This window comes from Rosa chinensis, chromosome 1 (genome assembly GCF_002994745.2).
Source record: "Rosa chinensis cultivar Old Blush chromosome 1, RchiOBHm-V2, whole genome shotgun sequence".
In the NCBI taxonomy this organism is placed as follows: Eukaryota; Viridiplantae; Streptophyta; class Magnoliopsida; order Rosales; family Rosaceae; genus Rosa; species Rosa chinensis.
This window is the reverse complement of record NC_037088.1, coordinates 48,493,126-48,508,473: the sequence shown is the minus strand read 5'-3', so window position 1 is coordinate 48,508,473 and position 15,348 is coordinate 48,493,126. Positions and strand designations below refer to the sequence as shown.

At 36.9% G+C, this 15,348-nt stretch overlaps 3 protein-coding genes across 5 annotated transcripts; 1 reads left to right on the top strand and 2 right to left on the bottom strand.

Moving 5' to 3' along the window:
* Window positions 1-278: 278 nt before the first annotated feature.
* On the bottom strand, window positions 279-2,352 carry LOC112194118. Of its 2 annotated transcripts, none has more exons than XM_024334375.2 (8): window positions 2,127-2,352; window positions 1,958-2,038; window positions 1,627-1,883; window positions 1,457-1,526; window positions 1,109-1,194; window positions 952-1,020; window positions 702-778; window positions 279-607 (listed from the first exon to the last, which is right to left on the bottom strand). In XM_024334375.2, exons 1-8 carry the CDS (start codon window positions 2,202-2,204, stop codon window positions 507-509), a joined length of 819 nt encoding a protein of 272 aa, XP_024190143.1. In that variant the 5' UTR covers window positions 2,205-2,352; the 3' UTR covers window positions 279-506. The 2 variants fall into 2 exon arrangements, with proteins under 2 accessions (XP_024190143.1, XP_024190149.1); XM_024334381.2 differs by having other exon boundaries at window positions 1,109-1,188; window positions 2,127-2,345.
* Window positions 2,353-3,407: 1,055 nt separating this feature from the next.
* Window positions 3,408-6,675, top strand: LOC112181619 (ATG8-interacting protein 2). The gene is made up of 3 exons (XM_024319994.2): window positions 3,408-3,564; window positions 4,159-5,018; window positions 6,170-6,675. Exons 2-3 carry the CDS (start codon window positions 4,179-4,181, stop codon window positions 6,272-6,274), a joined length of 945 nt encoding a protein of 314 aa, XP_024175762.1. The 5' UTR covers window positions 3,408-3,564; window positions 4,159-4,178; the 3' UTR covers window positions 6,275-6,675.
* Window positions 6,676-9,034: 2,359 nt separating this feature from the next.
* LOC112168501 (probable LRR receptor-like serine/threonine-protein kinase At3g47570) lies at window positions 9,035-12,318 on the bottom strand. 2 transcript variants are annotated; one of them, XM_040512595.1, is made up of 3 exons: window positions 10,032-12,318; window positions 9,605-9,947; window positions 9,035-9,496 (listed from the first exon to the last, which is right to left on the bottom strand). In XM_040512595.1, exons 1-3 carry the CDS (start codon window positions 12,303-12,305, stop codon window positions 9,117-9,119), a joined length of 2,997 nt encoding a protein of 998 aa, XP_040368529.1. In that variant the 5' UTR covers window positions 12,306-12,318; the 3' UTR covers window positions 9,035-9,116. The 2 variants fall into 2 exon arrangements, with proteins under 2 accessions (XP_040368529.1, XP_024161383.2); XM_024305615.2 differs by having other exon boundaries at window positions 9,605-12,318.
* Between the last annotated feature and the right edge of the window lie 3,030 nt (window positions 12,319-15,348).

The following is a 15,348-nucleotide window of genomic DNA, read 5'->3' as shown; positions in this document are numbered from 1 at the left end:
GAGGGTTTATAAGCATGCTTAATACAATCTCTCCAAAGTGAACAAACCAAGATGATCACAACCCGTCGAGCAAAACATTACCCACACGTCAATCACTTTAAAAATGATTATTTTCACAATTGGATTTATATCCAAAGGTAATTAAGCATAGTTTATTTAGTCAATCACTGACCAGGTGAACACCAGTGATTGAGCGTAACTTACAATTTTGATGATATTGAGAGATAAAGTAAACATTGAATTTTAGCTAAAATGGGAGCAACCCTTGTGGGTTGAAATCGTTTAATGCACAGTGTGCACATACCTTTACACTTCAGTAATAATGAAGCTCTTTTATTTACATGGACTGAAATTTATCTCTTCAACAGTTTCAAACAGATGTAATAAATATAATTCTGAATCTAAAATTCAAAAACGATACAAATATACTGTAATTTGCACTAGACATGAATCACAGCATCCCTCAAATGAAGAGTAAACTTGAGTGGTATAAAGTTATACAGAAGCTACTTCAGCTTGTTACTTAAGTCCGAAAGCTGAAGAATCTGAATCCTGGGAATTGTAGCAGCTTCGTCTCTCTCTTTCTGTGTATTGTACCCCCAACCGCCTAATCAAAAGTCCGAAGTAGCAACAAATGCCAATGAGTACCACAACAAAGCACAAACAGCAATGATAACAAGCAAGTTTAAGAGGAATTTTACCCAGATACAAATTCCAACCATCCAATTCGGGTACTTCAATAACTTTCTTCAGGGTTGCTAGTCTATCCTCCACAAAGCTGGTCAAAGTTGCATTATTGATGTCAATCAGAGAAACCAGGTCAGAGTATTAACCAGGAGGATGTCCAGCACAAAGTGCAGAAGTTTGTCAAAGCCACCAATATTGCAGTCAAGATCATCATATTAGAACATGTCCTACTATGTCAAATACTGAGCAAAGAAAATATCTTACTGCAGCTTCAGCCCTTGATGTTCTGGTTTCTCTTGAAGCTGCTTCAGTACTTCTATCTTGCGGCTGGAACTGGAATTATAAGTGAGCAAAGTTAACATATTCCAGATGCACAACTGAATATACCAAACACAGGCTAGTATCAAGTTAATGCACTAACCGAGATCCATCTCCAATTATTCTTCCAGGTGGTAGTGTAACTTCTGCAAGTTTTTCCAGTATTACCTCGGCAAATCGGCTCTGCATGTAAAACAAGAGAAACCAAGGTTTTCGGACAATGACAAAGGGAAAAACTCTAATTGAAAAGAGACTCAGACAACTGCTCCTTCATTATGAATGAGTGAACGACAGAATGCAAAGCAAACACAAATTTCTTTCCGCAATCTCAACCTTTAAAAATCTCAACTTAAAATATATTAGAATCATCTTTCCCTCTTTTGTTCTCCTCTTTTATAGGAAGAAGTAAAACCCCTAAACCAAAACGAATGCTTGTATAAGGTCAACACACCTGTTTCCCAGTGACAATGTAAATGGTAGAGGCTGCCAATGTAAGAGCATCAGCAACACCTGGATACAATCTGCAACCAAAGCCTCTCCCATAATAAACCAAAATAATGCTAACCAAAAACCAATTTAACAAGACTTTGAATTTCGGTCTCAATTGCTGATCAAGCTCACCTATTTGCAGCAGTCCAAGTTTCCAGGTCCTGGTCCTTCCACTCATCCCTGACCTTTCCAAACACCTTTATAAGAGCATCCTTATCCTCACCCCATTCCTTCAGAACCAGACTCTTCAACTCTGACCAATTCTCCACTATCCCCTCCACTGTGAGCCCTTCCGCAACTGATGACTCCCTTATAGAAGGATCCCTCATCTCCAGAAGTAGCCTCAAAAGTATCAGATTCTCATATCGAGATTGCAGCACAGGTCTCACCTAATTCATCATTCATTGTTCCACAATCAGACATATATAGCAACATGGGTTTTGTGTGATCAGGAGGGACTTACCATGCCGATCTGATCAACCATCCAATCCTTCAAGCTTGGATCCACATCACTGAATAGCTTTGGCCATCTCTCTTTAGCAGCCTACACATTGCCAATCAATGAATCAAATTAACCATCTTTGACGTAAAAAGATTCAAAACTTTGGAAGAATATAAAACACAAACAATACCTTGGCAGCAGAGGCGTAGCTCTCTCCGCAGCTATCGCACAGAACCCCATCGAAATCCAAAGCGTACAAATCCCCCATTTCTGCTCTCTCCAACTTCTACTTTCGACAGGGTTCTTTCAGTCAACTCTTAATTGGCGCTTATTTATTTTTGTAGAGACTAGAGAGGCCCCAAATGGATTTGGAGGAAGTTTGGTTGCAACGACGACGTTGCGTGGACGGTACCAGAAAGATAGAGAGTATGGTGGGCGTTTGGTCACAGTGAAGTAAAAAATGCCAGAATCTTTTTGGATGTATGCACTAGCTGTACAAAAATGACCAGCACAATTAAATTTCAAAATAGATTTTGCAAATTGGAAGCAGATTTTTTTTAATTTTATTTTTTGTGTATATTGTTCACTAAATTCTATTTTTTATCGGTATTATCTTGAATTTCAATAATTAAAATTTACAATACTGAAACTTTATTTCAATTCAATAATCTCTTTTATCTCGTGTTAGAAATCTCAACTCTATTGATAAAGTTCCAATCATATTTTATCATCATCTATTGCTGGATACACTCATGCTAAAAAATACCTAAAGCATGTCTTGTTTTAACTTACTGTAGATATTAAACTTCATATTTTTATGCTTCAAATTTTTATGCCTCAAAATGAACCATAACTTATAATTTTGATCATGTTACATACAGAGACGTCATATTTGTAGTCTGCTAGGTGCTCACCCTTATAAGATAAGTGACCATTCTAATTTGAGGGTTTATAAGTCTGCTTAATACAATGTCATCAAAGTGTACAAAATCAAAATATTTGTAGTTTCTTAAATGCTCTCCTTTATAAGGTGAGTAATCATTCTAATTTCAGGATCCATAAATTTGTTAATACAATTTCATCAAAATAAACAAAATCATGATAATCGTAGTCCATCATGGAAAACATCAACCACTCTAATGTTTTTCTTAGTTATAATTTACAAACTTTCTATACGGTTTTGCCACATCGGCATAATTCTTTTTTTTTTTATATATATATATTAAAAATATTGAATTTGGGTCGAGGTGTAAGCAACCTTGTAGATAAGCGTGGGATGACAATAAAGGCACTCGTTAAAAAACGAAACAGCCGTGTCCGCTGTAAAATTCCTCTCTCCCCCCACACGCAACCGCAACTCCCAACCCCATTACCCGGTAAACCTGGCCCCACTCTCACTGCCGTCAAAGCTTAATCCAACCCACTACTCCCGGTCACCTCACTCATCCATTCTCATCTTTACCGATACCGCCGGTTTCTTCCTTCCCTCTCTTATTGCACCAGAAGCTTCACGATATAAAACCCCACTTCTCGCTTCCCGAGACAGTTTTCGTCTTCAACCCAACACCCCCCTTATCGGAACGACGTCGTCGCGATCCCCGATCCGATCTTATCCGGTCACGCTCTCTGTGAGTACCTTCATCGCTAAATTTGTTGTGATTCGTTTTCTTAGGAAATAGTCTGATCAATTTAGGTTTTGTGTACGACTTTTTGATTCAGCTGCTTTGGATTTGGATTGTTCTTGTGGTTTTGGTTAATTTTGTTGAAAAAAACACATGGAAATGGTTTTCTTCGCTGTTCGAGGTGAAATTTGTGATTAGGTTAAGTTGTTATTTGTTGATATGGTGATTATTGTTTAATTTTGTGTTCTATGTTTGTTTTGGATTGAGGAAATAGTATGTGTCATTTTGATATTGTATCTGTGAATGATTATCTGAACTGTAAAATTTAGAGCCGTGGTGGTATTTGGTGGTTAACAGGAGATTTTGGTGTGATGTTTTAGCTGTTGCTGATCTAAAATATAATTGCTTTATCAGCTTCGAAATGAATTTTTTTTTATATATATTTTTTTGAAATGATGTTTTTAGTGCGTTTTACCGCAAGAGTCCGGTTGTTGATACTTTATTTAGAGATAGAAGATCAGAATTGGAGTTGACTTCTTCTTCTTTTACTGCATTCTGATTTCTTTTGGTTGGTTATTTTGTGTGTGAAATGTGACATAGGCAACAGTAAGTCCTTCAAGATGGCAGATAATGTGGAGGGAGAGGAGAGTAATGGTCGTGGGAATGGATGGGAAGTTGTATCACTTACTGCGTCGGCATACGCTGCTGCTCCCGGTCCGAGAGAAGTGGAATTGAGCAGTGATGATAAGAGTGGAACTTATGGAGAGCAAGCTGAAACATCTCGTGCTTTGTTCATGTCTGGTCACTTTGTTTTTCCACCCAATCAGCATGAGAATTTACCTGTGGAGCCTGACAGCAGTGAAGTTGATGATGAAAAGGTGCAGAAGGACGCAGTAGATGAGATAAGCACTGAGGAAGGGGGTAGGTCTAGGGGAAAGGAGGAAGAAAATTTGACATTAAAAGGGTTGGATGTTTCAGATGAGTTTGCAGGAATACAGTTCTTAAATGAGAAGGATAACAGGCTACCCATTGGCGGTACAGAATTTGGAGAAGGCACGGCCTTAGAAGGATTAAATTTTGATGACAAAGAGCAGGATGTATATGGTGCTGCGAAATTTGGTTTTGATGGTGAAACAGTTCTTCATGGTTCATCCACATATGGTGAGAACACAGATATTCCTGGACTTACAGAACCTTCAGAGCCAGATTTAGATTTTTCTGGGGACATCTCTCAATCCCCAAGGTCAATGAAAGATGATAAATTTGATGTTTCGGACCTCCCTTGTGGAGCTTGGTGGAAAAGAAGAGCTTCCTCCTTGTATTCTCATGCAAAGGAAGCAAATGCATATTGGTCTATTTTCGTAGCAGCAGCTGTGATGGGCCTTGTGATACTTGGGCAGCGATGGCAGAACGAAAGGTGGCTGGCTCTACAACAGAAGTGGCAATTCAGTGTTGATCAGGTTGGTTTATCGCTACTGTTTTCTGTTATGAGTCTCTTATTTTTTGTATTTTGTTTGGTTTGGTTTTCTGTTGGGGGTGTCCTGGAATCAATTCTTATACTCGGTTTGTTTTGGCCTAATCTCATGTTTGTTGGTTAAACCTATGGGATTGATTTTGCCCTTTTTAGTACATGCAAGCATCTGAATAGAGATGTGTGTTAAAGCGTATTTTTAAAAACGTTTTTCTTACTGGGTAGCTAATTACAATTTACTGTCTCTTCCATCCAAGACTTTAAATTTCAAGTACACACTGACTTGGAATTTTTTATGACTTTATCTACTTAATTCCAATTGTTAGAAGTTTGTAATTTCAGTACTTTTTTATGTCAATAATAATTTACTTCACCATTGACCAAAAGTAAGATATTATGTGACTTTTGTTAAGATCTCAAAAATGAATGTTGATTTGTTTATATAATTGAATATTTTGTTGTCTCTACCTTGTCTCTCTTCCTTTGTACACAATTTACAATTAGTTCTTGAGTGCACTGTGTAAACCCAACCCACCCCCCGGCGCTCTCTTCTCTTCTCTCTCTCCCCTCCTCCCCCTCTCCTTATTTTGAGGATCTGAGAGTTAGATTATGTATCTTGTTGTTTTGTTGTTAAGTGTTAACATATCAGCAGATTCCTGATGGAGAATTTGTACGTGTGCTATGTTGGTTGTAAGGTCTCCAATCCTTTCATGATTGCTTTCTGCTTTGATGGAAAGGAAACTGAAGTTGCTACTTACAAGTGTAACTTCTGAGATTTTTTTTGTTCTATTGTATGATCATACTATTGCATTCACAACAGTAGGATTGAATATAGTGCATACCTGATTGTAGTGTGCATGTAAATCAAACATCAAATGTGCATGGTTGGAGAATTTGTACATGTCCTAGTTGGTTGTAATGTCCCCTTCCATGATTGATTTCTGCTTTGATGGAAGGGAAACTCTAGTTGCTACTTGTAACCATAATTTCTGAGTTTCAGTTTGTTCTATTGTATGATCGTACTATTGCATTTACGAGAGTAGGATTGTATATAGTGCATATCTGCGCTAGTTGGGACCAATTTTCCCCATCTAAACCTTCTGTTTTAATGACACTGACATTATTGTTTTTTACTGACAGAAAGGAGGAAGGGTTTTAGGTCCAATATCTCGACTTAAAGATGTAATAGTTGGTGGCCAGCGACGTGGATCCTTTATTGGAGGCAGCGCCTCAAGTGAACTTTAAGATGATGACGAAAAATTCCAGACAGAAAGATGGTCGGCGGCCAGTGGCGTGGATCCAGAGGTACTGCCTCAAGTGAGTTTTCAAGATGATGGCAAAAATACTGCACAGATGATCTCTTAGTTTGTTTCCGGCTATGGTTCAGATATATAATTCTTATGGAAAGCTACTTGTTACATGCTAAAGTTTGATATTGCAGTCGTTGCTTATTGCCTTGTACAGAATTCAGGGATGTGGCATTAACTCGCGGCTCTTTTAATCTTCTTATTACTTGTTAGTTATGTTTGTTTTTGGTTAAAAGTTGTGTTTGATGATTGCTATTAGTTTTTGATTAAATTCGAATACAGTACCAAATATTGTGGAACTTCCGAAATTTGTAAATGGGGCATTAAGATTACAAATCATGTAAAGTTTTTTTTGCAGTATGCTATCACATCTTTCTGTCAAAACTTTTGTGCTGTGCATAAAACTGGTTTACGTAGAAAGTTGACTACTTGAATTCATAATCTAACTAAATAACTCGAGTCTCAGTCTCAGTGAACAGAGATACAGGGAGAAAGTTCAGACAGAAACTGAAAATCCCTGCAGAAGTTACTTTTATCAAGTTCTTGGTTCGAGTTTACAGATCGCCCACAAAACTTCCTCGTCTTGTTGCAAGTGGAAAAGCTTCCTAGAAGACGCTCTCTAATGGAATGCAAGTCTGATGTAGTTCAGGTCATCACCGATAACCCATCCGGTCTTTTGTGTCTCAGCAGAGCACACTGCCGATTTCGATGTCATACCCAAGAACTCCACTTTAGTATAGACGGTGCCTCCTGTTAACAAAATCATGCAGTTGAACTGATAAAATTGACGACAGCTCCAACTTCTGGTTTCTATAGGTGTACTTTTTTCGTTATTTTTGTTACATTAGAGGCTGGAGGCCTCAAACACACAGCTACACACTGAATACAAGATGTAGAACTAACAAGAAGACTTCAGAGGTAGCGTACGACAATTAAAAGAGATCAAAATCACTAACAAGCACACAACATTACATAAAAAGCCTCCACAAATCACTAACAATTTGATAGATTCTAGCCAAGAAGACTGTCCCGAATGCAGTGCAATTCAGATGCAACATCACTCATGTCCTTTTGGTTTGCTGGGGATTCAGCCGAACAAGCGATGCCAATTCCAAATATCAAAGTCAAGCACTCTTCTTTGTGTGCTCTCACGCCAGATTGATTGGGAGCTTCATCGACAATGTTGATGATGCCTTCTTGAAGAAGTAGTGAATCTGTAAAGTTGACATTGAATATCGAGTCGGTGGGTCTCTTCTCAATAAAACATTTCTAACAGGAGAATGCCAAATCTGTAGACATCCACATGTGAGGCACTTCCTATACAGTGGCCATACCATACTTTGCCAATCAAACAATATCAAAGGTATTAGTCACTCGACTGAACATAAAGTAAAATAAAAGAGAGAATTGTGAAGCATTTTCCTGTTTTTACCTGGACAGCAATGTAACCAACCGATCCTCTGATTCCAAGGGTGTTGGATTGATTTTCAGAAACATTTAAGAGAAACCTTTCCGGCGCAAAGTCAGAAACATGTCCAGTGAACTCATTGTCCAAAAGAATGTTATTTGGCTTGAGATCACAATGGACTATTGGTGTTTCACGACGACTGTGAAGATTTTTTTTATCGAAATTACATGGAATCCTTAAAAACTTCCTAAGCTTAGAGATTAATCCGTGCGCGAAGGCAGAAGCAATATCAATGACAATTTCGAGCTTCTGAACAACACCCAAAATCTTGGGTGCATTTATTACCTCTTCAAGTCAAGTGGATGGATGCAACCACTCCTCTAAGCTCCCATTTGTTCAATGATATATACAGATTTTCTTCTAGAATTGTATTTTCTAATTTGCATCTCAGTAATTACTAGACGAGACACAGTTCATAATCTAATATTTATTCCAAACATCTCATACCACATTAACATGGTGTGTTTTAATTTCCACGAAATTAAAATATGACAAGCAAATCAATTTGATGTCTTTTAATACATCCTATTTTAGCTGATTTTGATATATTTGATCAATTAATCTTAATCGCATGATTAATTCTATAAGCGAGACAGTTTTGAAGGAAGATGCTTGAAATTGTTCGACAAAAAGTTGTCCGGATCAGTAGACTGATTTCAGAGTTTTTTTTTTCTTTCGATGACACTGATTTCAGAGTCATGCATGGCGGTTTTATAAAACAGAGACGGGAGGAAATATGAACTCTATGTCCCATTAAAAAGTCAACAACCCAAACACGCAGTCAAACTGCTTTATTATGCTGCAAGTTGTTAAACTGATCAAGCTGACAGCTTTAACTTAATTCCCCTCTTCATTGATCGTAATGGGATATCATGTCTAAATTTAGGATAAGAGATTTATACTTTTAAGTCACGCTCTGTCATGTCTAAAGGGATCAAAATACAAGAAGGGCAAGAATTTCAAAGAATCAAAAGGGAACACAATATAGTAATAATCATATTCATTGCATTAGACTAATAACACTGTTCGTTTTTAATTATTTCCTCAGCAACAGTAGCAGAAACACTAAAATCGCACACAGCTCAATATCAATTTCATGCTCACTTGGTAAAATACAAAATCACAACACCACCCAATGAACGTCAGGTTGATGCATTACAACTGATCAAGCTGATGACAGCTCTAACTTGATTCATTGATTCAATTTAGGATTATTAAATCCAGAGACAATTCAAAAACAAAACAGATTATAGCACAAGAACCTTACAACAATTTATTAAAGCCATCATAAAACATTAATAATTTGAAAGTTCTAGCCGAGAAGATTGCGCCTAATGGATTGCAATTCAGATGCAACATCACCTATATTCTTTCTGTTTGTGGGGGATTCAACAGAACATGCAATTCCTATACCAAGTATCAAAGTCAAGCACTCTTCAATTTTTCGTGCTCTCACACTGAATTGGTTGTGCATGTTAGCTTCAGCGACACTGGTGGTGCCTTCTTGAAGAACTAGTGATTCTAAAATATCATAAACAAGTTCAGGGAGAGCTGTCTTCACATAATTATGAAGATTCAAGTTGTCACTGAACATCTGATCAGTAGATCTCTTCCCTGTAAACATTTCTAACAAGAGAATGCCAAAGCTGTAGACATCACCGTATGTGGACACCTCACTTCCCATACCATACTCTACAGTTAAACAATCACATATATTTGTCACTACATCTGTGCATAAGGCAAATAGCTCTGATGATTTTTGAAATATTTTATAGCAAAACAGGGTAAGAGAAAAATTACCTGGTGCAGCATAACCAACCGATCCTCTAAGTCCGATGGAGCTTGATTGATTTCCAGAAACACTCCTGGTTGGTTCTGAGAGAAACCTCGATAGCCCAAAATCGGAAACATGTCCAGTCAGGTCACTATCCAAAAGAATATTACTTGGCTTGAGATCACAATGAACGATTGGTGTTTCACAATGGTTATGAAGATAATCCAATGCACTAGCAACATCTATGGCAATGTCAAGCCTCTGAATAAGACTTAAAATCTTGGGAGCTTCTATTACCTCTCTAGTTCCAGTGGATGGATGCAACCACTCCTCCAAGCTCCCGTTGTCCATGAACTCGCAAACAAGAGCCTTGAAATCATTGCCGCCAAAATCAATACTTGAACATGCAGTTAAGATCTTGACCAAATTTCGAAGTCTAATATTTCGCAGTACCTCACATTCGGCCATGAAACTCTTAGATGCACCCCGATGTAACATGTTAAGCACCTTCACAGCGACAACAACTCTATCATCAGTAAGGATTCCTTTGTACACAGACCCAAAAGCACCCACACCGATCAAATTAGCTGAAGAAAAACCATCAGTAGCTCTGAGGAGTGTAGCATATGAAACTTGCAAAATAGAGTTCCCCAAAGTGCTTAAATTAGTTTCTTTCCTTTTCGTACCAAGAAGAAAAAGAGACAGCATAACAACCAGTCCCAAAAGACTGAACCCGGAGACTAAAGAGATCATTAGTTTCATTCTACGAGACAACCCTTCTCCTTTGGACTTATTAGGCTTACACAGAGGAAGTCGAAGACTAGTCATACCTCCGCAGAGTCTAGCATTTCCAGCGACTGAAGTCGCACTTGCATTCTTAAAGACACCGCCAGTTGGTACTACTCCCCAAAACTGGTTGAAGGAGAGGTTCAGGTACTCCAATTTCAGATTCTCAAGAAATTGTGGAATATCTCCTGAAAAATTGTTGCGTGAAAGGTCCAAATCGCGAATCCCTCTCAATTCCTTCATAGAGGAAGGAATAGGTCCCAAGAAGAAGTTGCCTTGCAAGAGCAAGACTTCTAAGCTTTGGCAACTACCGAGGCTACTAGGAAGTTCTCCTGATAACAAGTTGTTAGAGACGTCCAATCCACCTAAATTCGTCAATTTTCCAATCTCCATAGGAAGGGAACCAGTGAATTGGTTTCTACCCAAGTTCAAAACTGTTGATAAAGATGAGAGGCCAAAGACTTGAGGAGGTATTGTGCCATTTAGATTGTTTCCAGAAAGACCCAATTCTAGTAACCAATTGTATTTCCCTAGGCTGGAAGGGATGCTACCCTCTAGATTATTTTCTTGCAATTGGAGTAGTACTAACCATGTTAAATTTCCGAGAGAAGACGGAATGCTCTCTGATAATTCGTTGTTGTTAAGAAACAACTTTACAAGCCTCGAAAGCTTCCCAATGTCAGTGGGGATGCTACCTGTGAAGGAGTTTCCTCCCATAAAGAGTACTTGCAAGTTGATAAGATTCCCTAATCCAGCTGGGATGCTTCCATGTATTTGGTTTCTTCCAATTGCAAGAATTTGGAGATTGGTTGAGAGATTGGATATTGATGTGGGCAACGTCCCTCCAAAATTGTTAGTGTCGAACTGCAAATGTCTTAACTCTGTAGCATTGATCAGTTCTGAAACAAAACTTAAGTCACCATGTTTACCACTTCCAAGATAATTATCAGCTAAATGGAGTGTCACAAGGTTATGAAGATTTCGTAAATTTGGCACATGTCCAGTGAGTTTGTTTGATGGACATTGAAACAGCACAAGATTTGTTGCATTGGATATTGACCAAGGGATGGCCCCGGTAAATTGATTTATGAAAACGGAAAAGAATTGAAGGTTGGGAAAAGCACTAATGCCCAAGTTTAAGGGAAGACTTCCTTGAATTTGGTTCGCTGATAGCTCGAAGACAACTATATTAGAGAGGTTATAAATGCAAGGAGGGATGATACCCGATAACCTATTTGTGGTTAAAGAGAAAACTGTTATTTTTTTCAACTGGCATAGAGAATTAGGGATGCTTCCTTCTAAGTTATTATCACCTATAGAAAAGAACTCAAGAGACGATAAGTTCCCCAAAGAAAGAGGGATTTCTCTTGTTAAATTGTTAAATTTTAATTCAAGCTTTGACAAGGAACCGAGTTGTGGAGGAATTTGCCCCACTAGATTGTTTCTACCAAGGTTGAGAGTGATGAGTTTCAAGCAATTGGATATGTTGGGAGGAATGGTGCCAATAAATGAGTTATTGTTTAGAAGCAATACCTGCAATCTATGCAAATGTCCAATTTGAGGAGGGATTTGATGAGTGAAGCTATTGTTTTCGAGAACTAGCTCTCTTAAGAAGCTTAGATTTCCCATGTGTGGAGATATGGATCCCCCCAAAGCTAGAGACCTCAGCTGCAGCTTTGCCACCCTTTGGAGATGTCGTCGACTGCAGGTGACGCCGTGCCAGAGGCAAAAATGAAGGGATTCATTCCATGAGCTTGTGACCCGGTTGGGATCGTGTTGTATTTGAGCTTTAATTGCTAGCAGTGCCTGCCTATCGCTTTCATTTCCTTTCAACCCAGTGATTAAGGGTCGGCTCAAATCTTGCATGGAGAAGGAAATAATGAACTCGGCATTAGAAAGGGAGCATAGCACTAAGATCAATTTCATAACCAAAACCCCCATTTTGTGTAACAAAGAGCTAGGATGGGCATTTGTTTATTTTTAAGGATCATATAGGGGATCATATAGAGGAGCACACATGGTGACTTATTTTTCCAAAGACAGACTGACTTGGCTTATTACTAATTAATTAAGAATCGCCAAGACTAAGTTCATAAATTCATAATACATGTTGATAACATATATTAACTATGGTGTTTCTTTAATTCTTAGTTTTTTTTCTTTTTTTTGAAAAAACTTTGCTGTTTCTTAGTTTCTTGGAAGAGGGAAAACAGAATGACTCTGAAACTCGCCATTTCCTTCTTTTTTGATGAAAAAAAAATTGAAGACTTTCGAACGACCAAGATGTCAGTGCTAATTAGTTGATTTTATATTCAATGTTTTAAAAATTACTAGACAGTAGGCGGGTGGTTGGGAGGGACCTAGGCACCTAACCCTAGGTGAATGCTTATTTTATTTTAATTTATTATATAACATATAACTAAGTGCAATTAAAATTAGGGCTGCATACGGATTGGGTTAGATTATCAGTTTTGACTCTAAACCATCTCTATACTAAAGTGAGCGGTTTAAGCATTTTGGACGACCAGTTATTAAAAAGGGTTATTATCACAAATGGTACCTGAACTATACATCAATCTTATCGATGGTACCTAAACTTCAATTTTGATCACAACCAATACCCGAACTTTTCGATTTCATTTTAAATGGTACCTAGAGCCACCTCCGATCACTATTCCTTCTAAAAACTGCATGGGAGGCAATCATAGTGATGATTTCAAGGGTTACAATCATATACATGGATGATTTTTTGGTAATAGACTTACTTTGAACTTGTTTTTTTTTTTTTTTAGATTTGGCTTTTTTAGCCGGAATAGTGACCGAAGGTGGCCTTAGGTACCATTTAAAATGAAATCGAAAAGTTCGGGTACTGGTTGTGATCAAAATTGAAGTTTAGGTACCATCGATAAAATAGAAGATAAGTTCAGGTACCATTTATAATAATAACCCTATTGAAAAAAAAAAAAACTTAACCAGATCCAATCCAATCTAATTCAATCTAAATAATAAAAATTATATTAACTAAGCATAATCTAAATTTAAAATACAGTAATCAAATCCAAAACCAATATTCAAAAACCAAAATTAGAATAGATTCAAAGTGATTGACTTTTTTGATGGCTTAGCTATAAATACTAGCTTAATATGGTAGTATTAAAGGTTAGAGAATGAAAGATTGAGATATGTGATATGAGAGGATCAAATTAATCGTAGCGATTACATATTAGACTTTTAGGCCTTTGGGCATTAGATTCGATATGGTAGTATATTATTTGAGAATAAAGTTATAATTGGATATTCAGAACTTACTTATAATAATTGGACAAATGAATATATTTATATATATATATATATTTAAAACTTTTTCTAATTATATTTCAAACATATCGGTTGGTTTGGGTTCCGCGGTTTAAGCAAAAGAGAAACCAAAGCAACTCAACTCATAAATGGTTTGGTTCGGTATTGAACCAGTTTTCAATTTTTAAAGTTAAAAAATTTTAACCAAATCATATTTACCAGTCGGTTTTGACCGGTTTGTACCGTGTTTTGCACATTCCTAGTTAAAATTATATTTAGTAGTATAATTGATCAAAAATAGGGAGAATTCCACAAATAATCACTCAACTATGACTCATTCGACACTTTAGTCACTCAAGTTTCAAATATATCACTTTGGTCACTGAACTATTACACTGTCAATCACTTTAGTCACTCAAGGAGTATTTTTTCTCACTTTAATCACTTCTCCCAATCATTTTAATATATATTTCTCAATTTTTTACAATTAGTTGGATGAAAATATCATTAATATTGTGGCAAATAATTTTTTTTTAATGAAAAAAATTAACAAAATGACTAAAGTGATTGACAATGTAATAGTTGAGTAACCAAAGTGATATATTTGAAACTTCAGTTACCAAAGTGTCGAATAAGTTATAGTTGAGTGACTATTTGTGAAAATTTCTCTTAAAAATATAGAAAAAGATTAAACATGTAGTGAGATTTTCAAATATTTGACAAAAATAATATATATTTCTAACCCAACCCACTGAGGCGCTGTTTTATTTTTAACTAATCCAGCTGACTTGCCATTGCCAAACGTTTAGGGGCCGGCAAGTGGATTTTTAGAACACGATTTATACTTTAATCTCTATTGTCTTCCACTAATGTTGCTTTTTAATTATACTGGAAAGACTGAATGGAAGTCAATTAAGGTGAAGGTGAAATGTGAAGGACGTGTTTGATTTCTCAACTGCACTTTCTGCATTTATTGACCACGAATCAAAATGTTGCCAAATTTATTATTGGAAAATAATAAAAACACGAGGGAGAAGAGTCGTGGCTAGCTTTTTAAAAGACGACTATTAACTTGGCTAATATATATATATATATATATATATATATATATATATATTTTGGAAATGGAGCTAGTGTGGCTGCTCTGAACGGCTATATTATTATTAATAGAAGAGGTGTTGTTAGCCAAATGTAGATTTTCTTAAAGAGAAATAAATTTTAAAAAATCTCATAACTGTTAAAGTAAAATGACAATTGAAATTGGTCTACTCATTTCATTTCATAGTCCCTTTATATAGGGAGAGAATCACAACGGAAATATCAATTACAATGATGACATTAACTACTGATTGGTCCTTGATCCATGCTGATTGATGATGATTGCTAATTACTTGATTCCCTCTCCGTCAATCACTTTGACGAGGGCACATAATGTGTTTTTCCTTTAACACTCCCCCTTGTGCCAAGTCAAAGATGAAATGGTGCATGAGTTGTTGCCTCATTAAAAACCTTGCCAAGTAACAATAAAAACTCTGTGGGACAAAAATACACCTTGGTCGAAGGAAAAGAGCACAACGCACCTTTTACATTTGAGGATGACATGTGTTTGTTAGACTCCCCCTAACGTCTACACCTCTCCCTGATCCTTACATTAATCAAGGGAGCTTGGAAAGTCTTCACATTCCTA

Coding starts and splice junctions, on each gene's coding strand:
- LOC112194118 (XM_024334375.2), bottom strand. CDS start 2,204: ATGGGGGATTTGTACGCTTTGGATTTCGATGGGGTTCTGTGCGATAGC. Junction 1,527..1,626: donor ACTTGGACTGCTGCAAATAG/GTGAGCTTGATC, acceptor CTTTGGTTGCAG/ATTGTATCCAGGTGTTGCTG. Junction 1,021..1,108: donor ATAATTGGAGATGGATCTCG/GTTAGTGCATTA, acceptor TTATAATTCCAG/TTCCAGCCGCAAGATAGAAG.
- LOC112181619 (XM_024319994.2), top strand. CDS start 4,179: ATGGCAGATAATGTGGAGGGAGAGGAGAGTAATGGTCGTGGGAATGGA. Junction 5,019..6,169: donor GGCAATTCAGTGTTGATCAG/GTTGGTTTATCG, acceptor TTTTACTGACAG/AAAGGAGGAAGGGTTTTAGG.
- LOC112168501 (XM_024305615.2), bottom strand. CDS start 12,305: ATGGGGGTTTTGGTTATGAAATTGATCTTAGTGCTATGCTCCCTTTCT. Junction 9,497..9,604: donor GGTTGGTTATGCTGCACCAG/GTAATTTTTCTC, acceptor GTTTAACTGTAG/AGTATGGTATGGGAAGTGAG.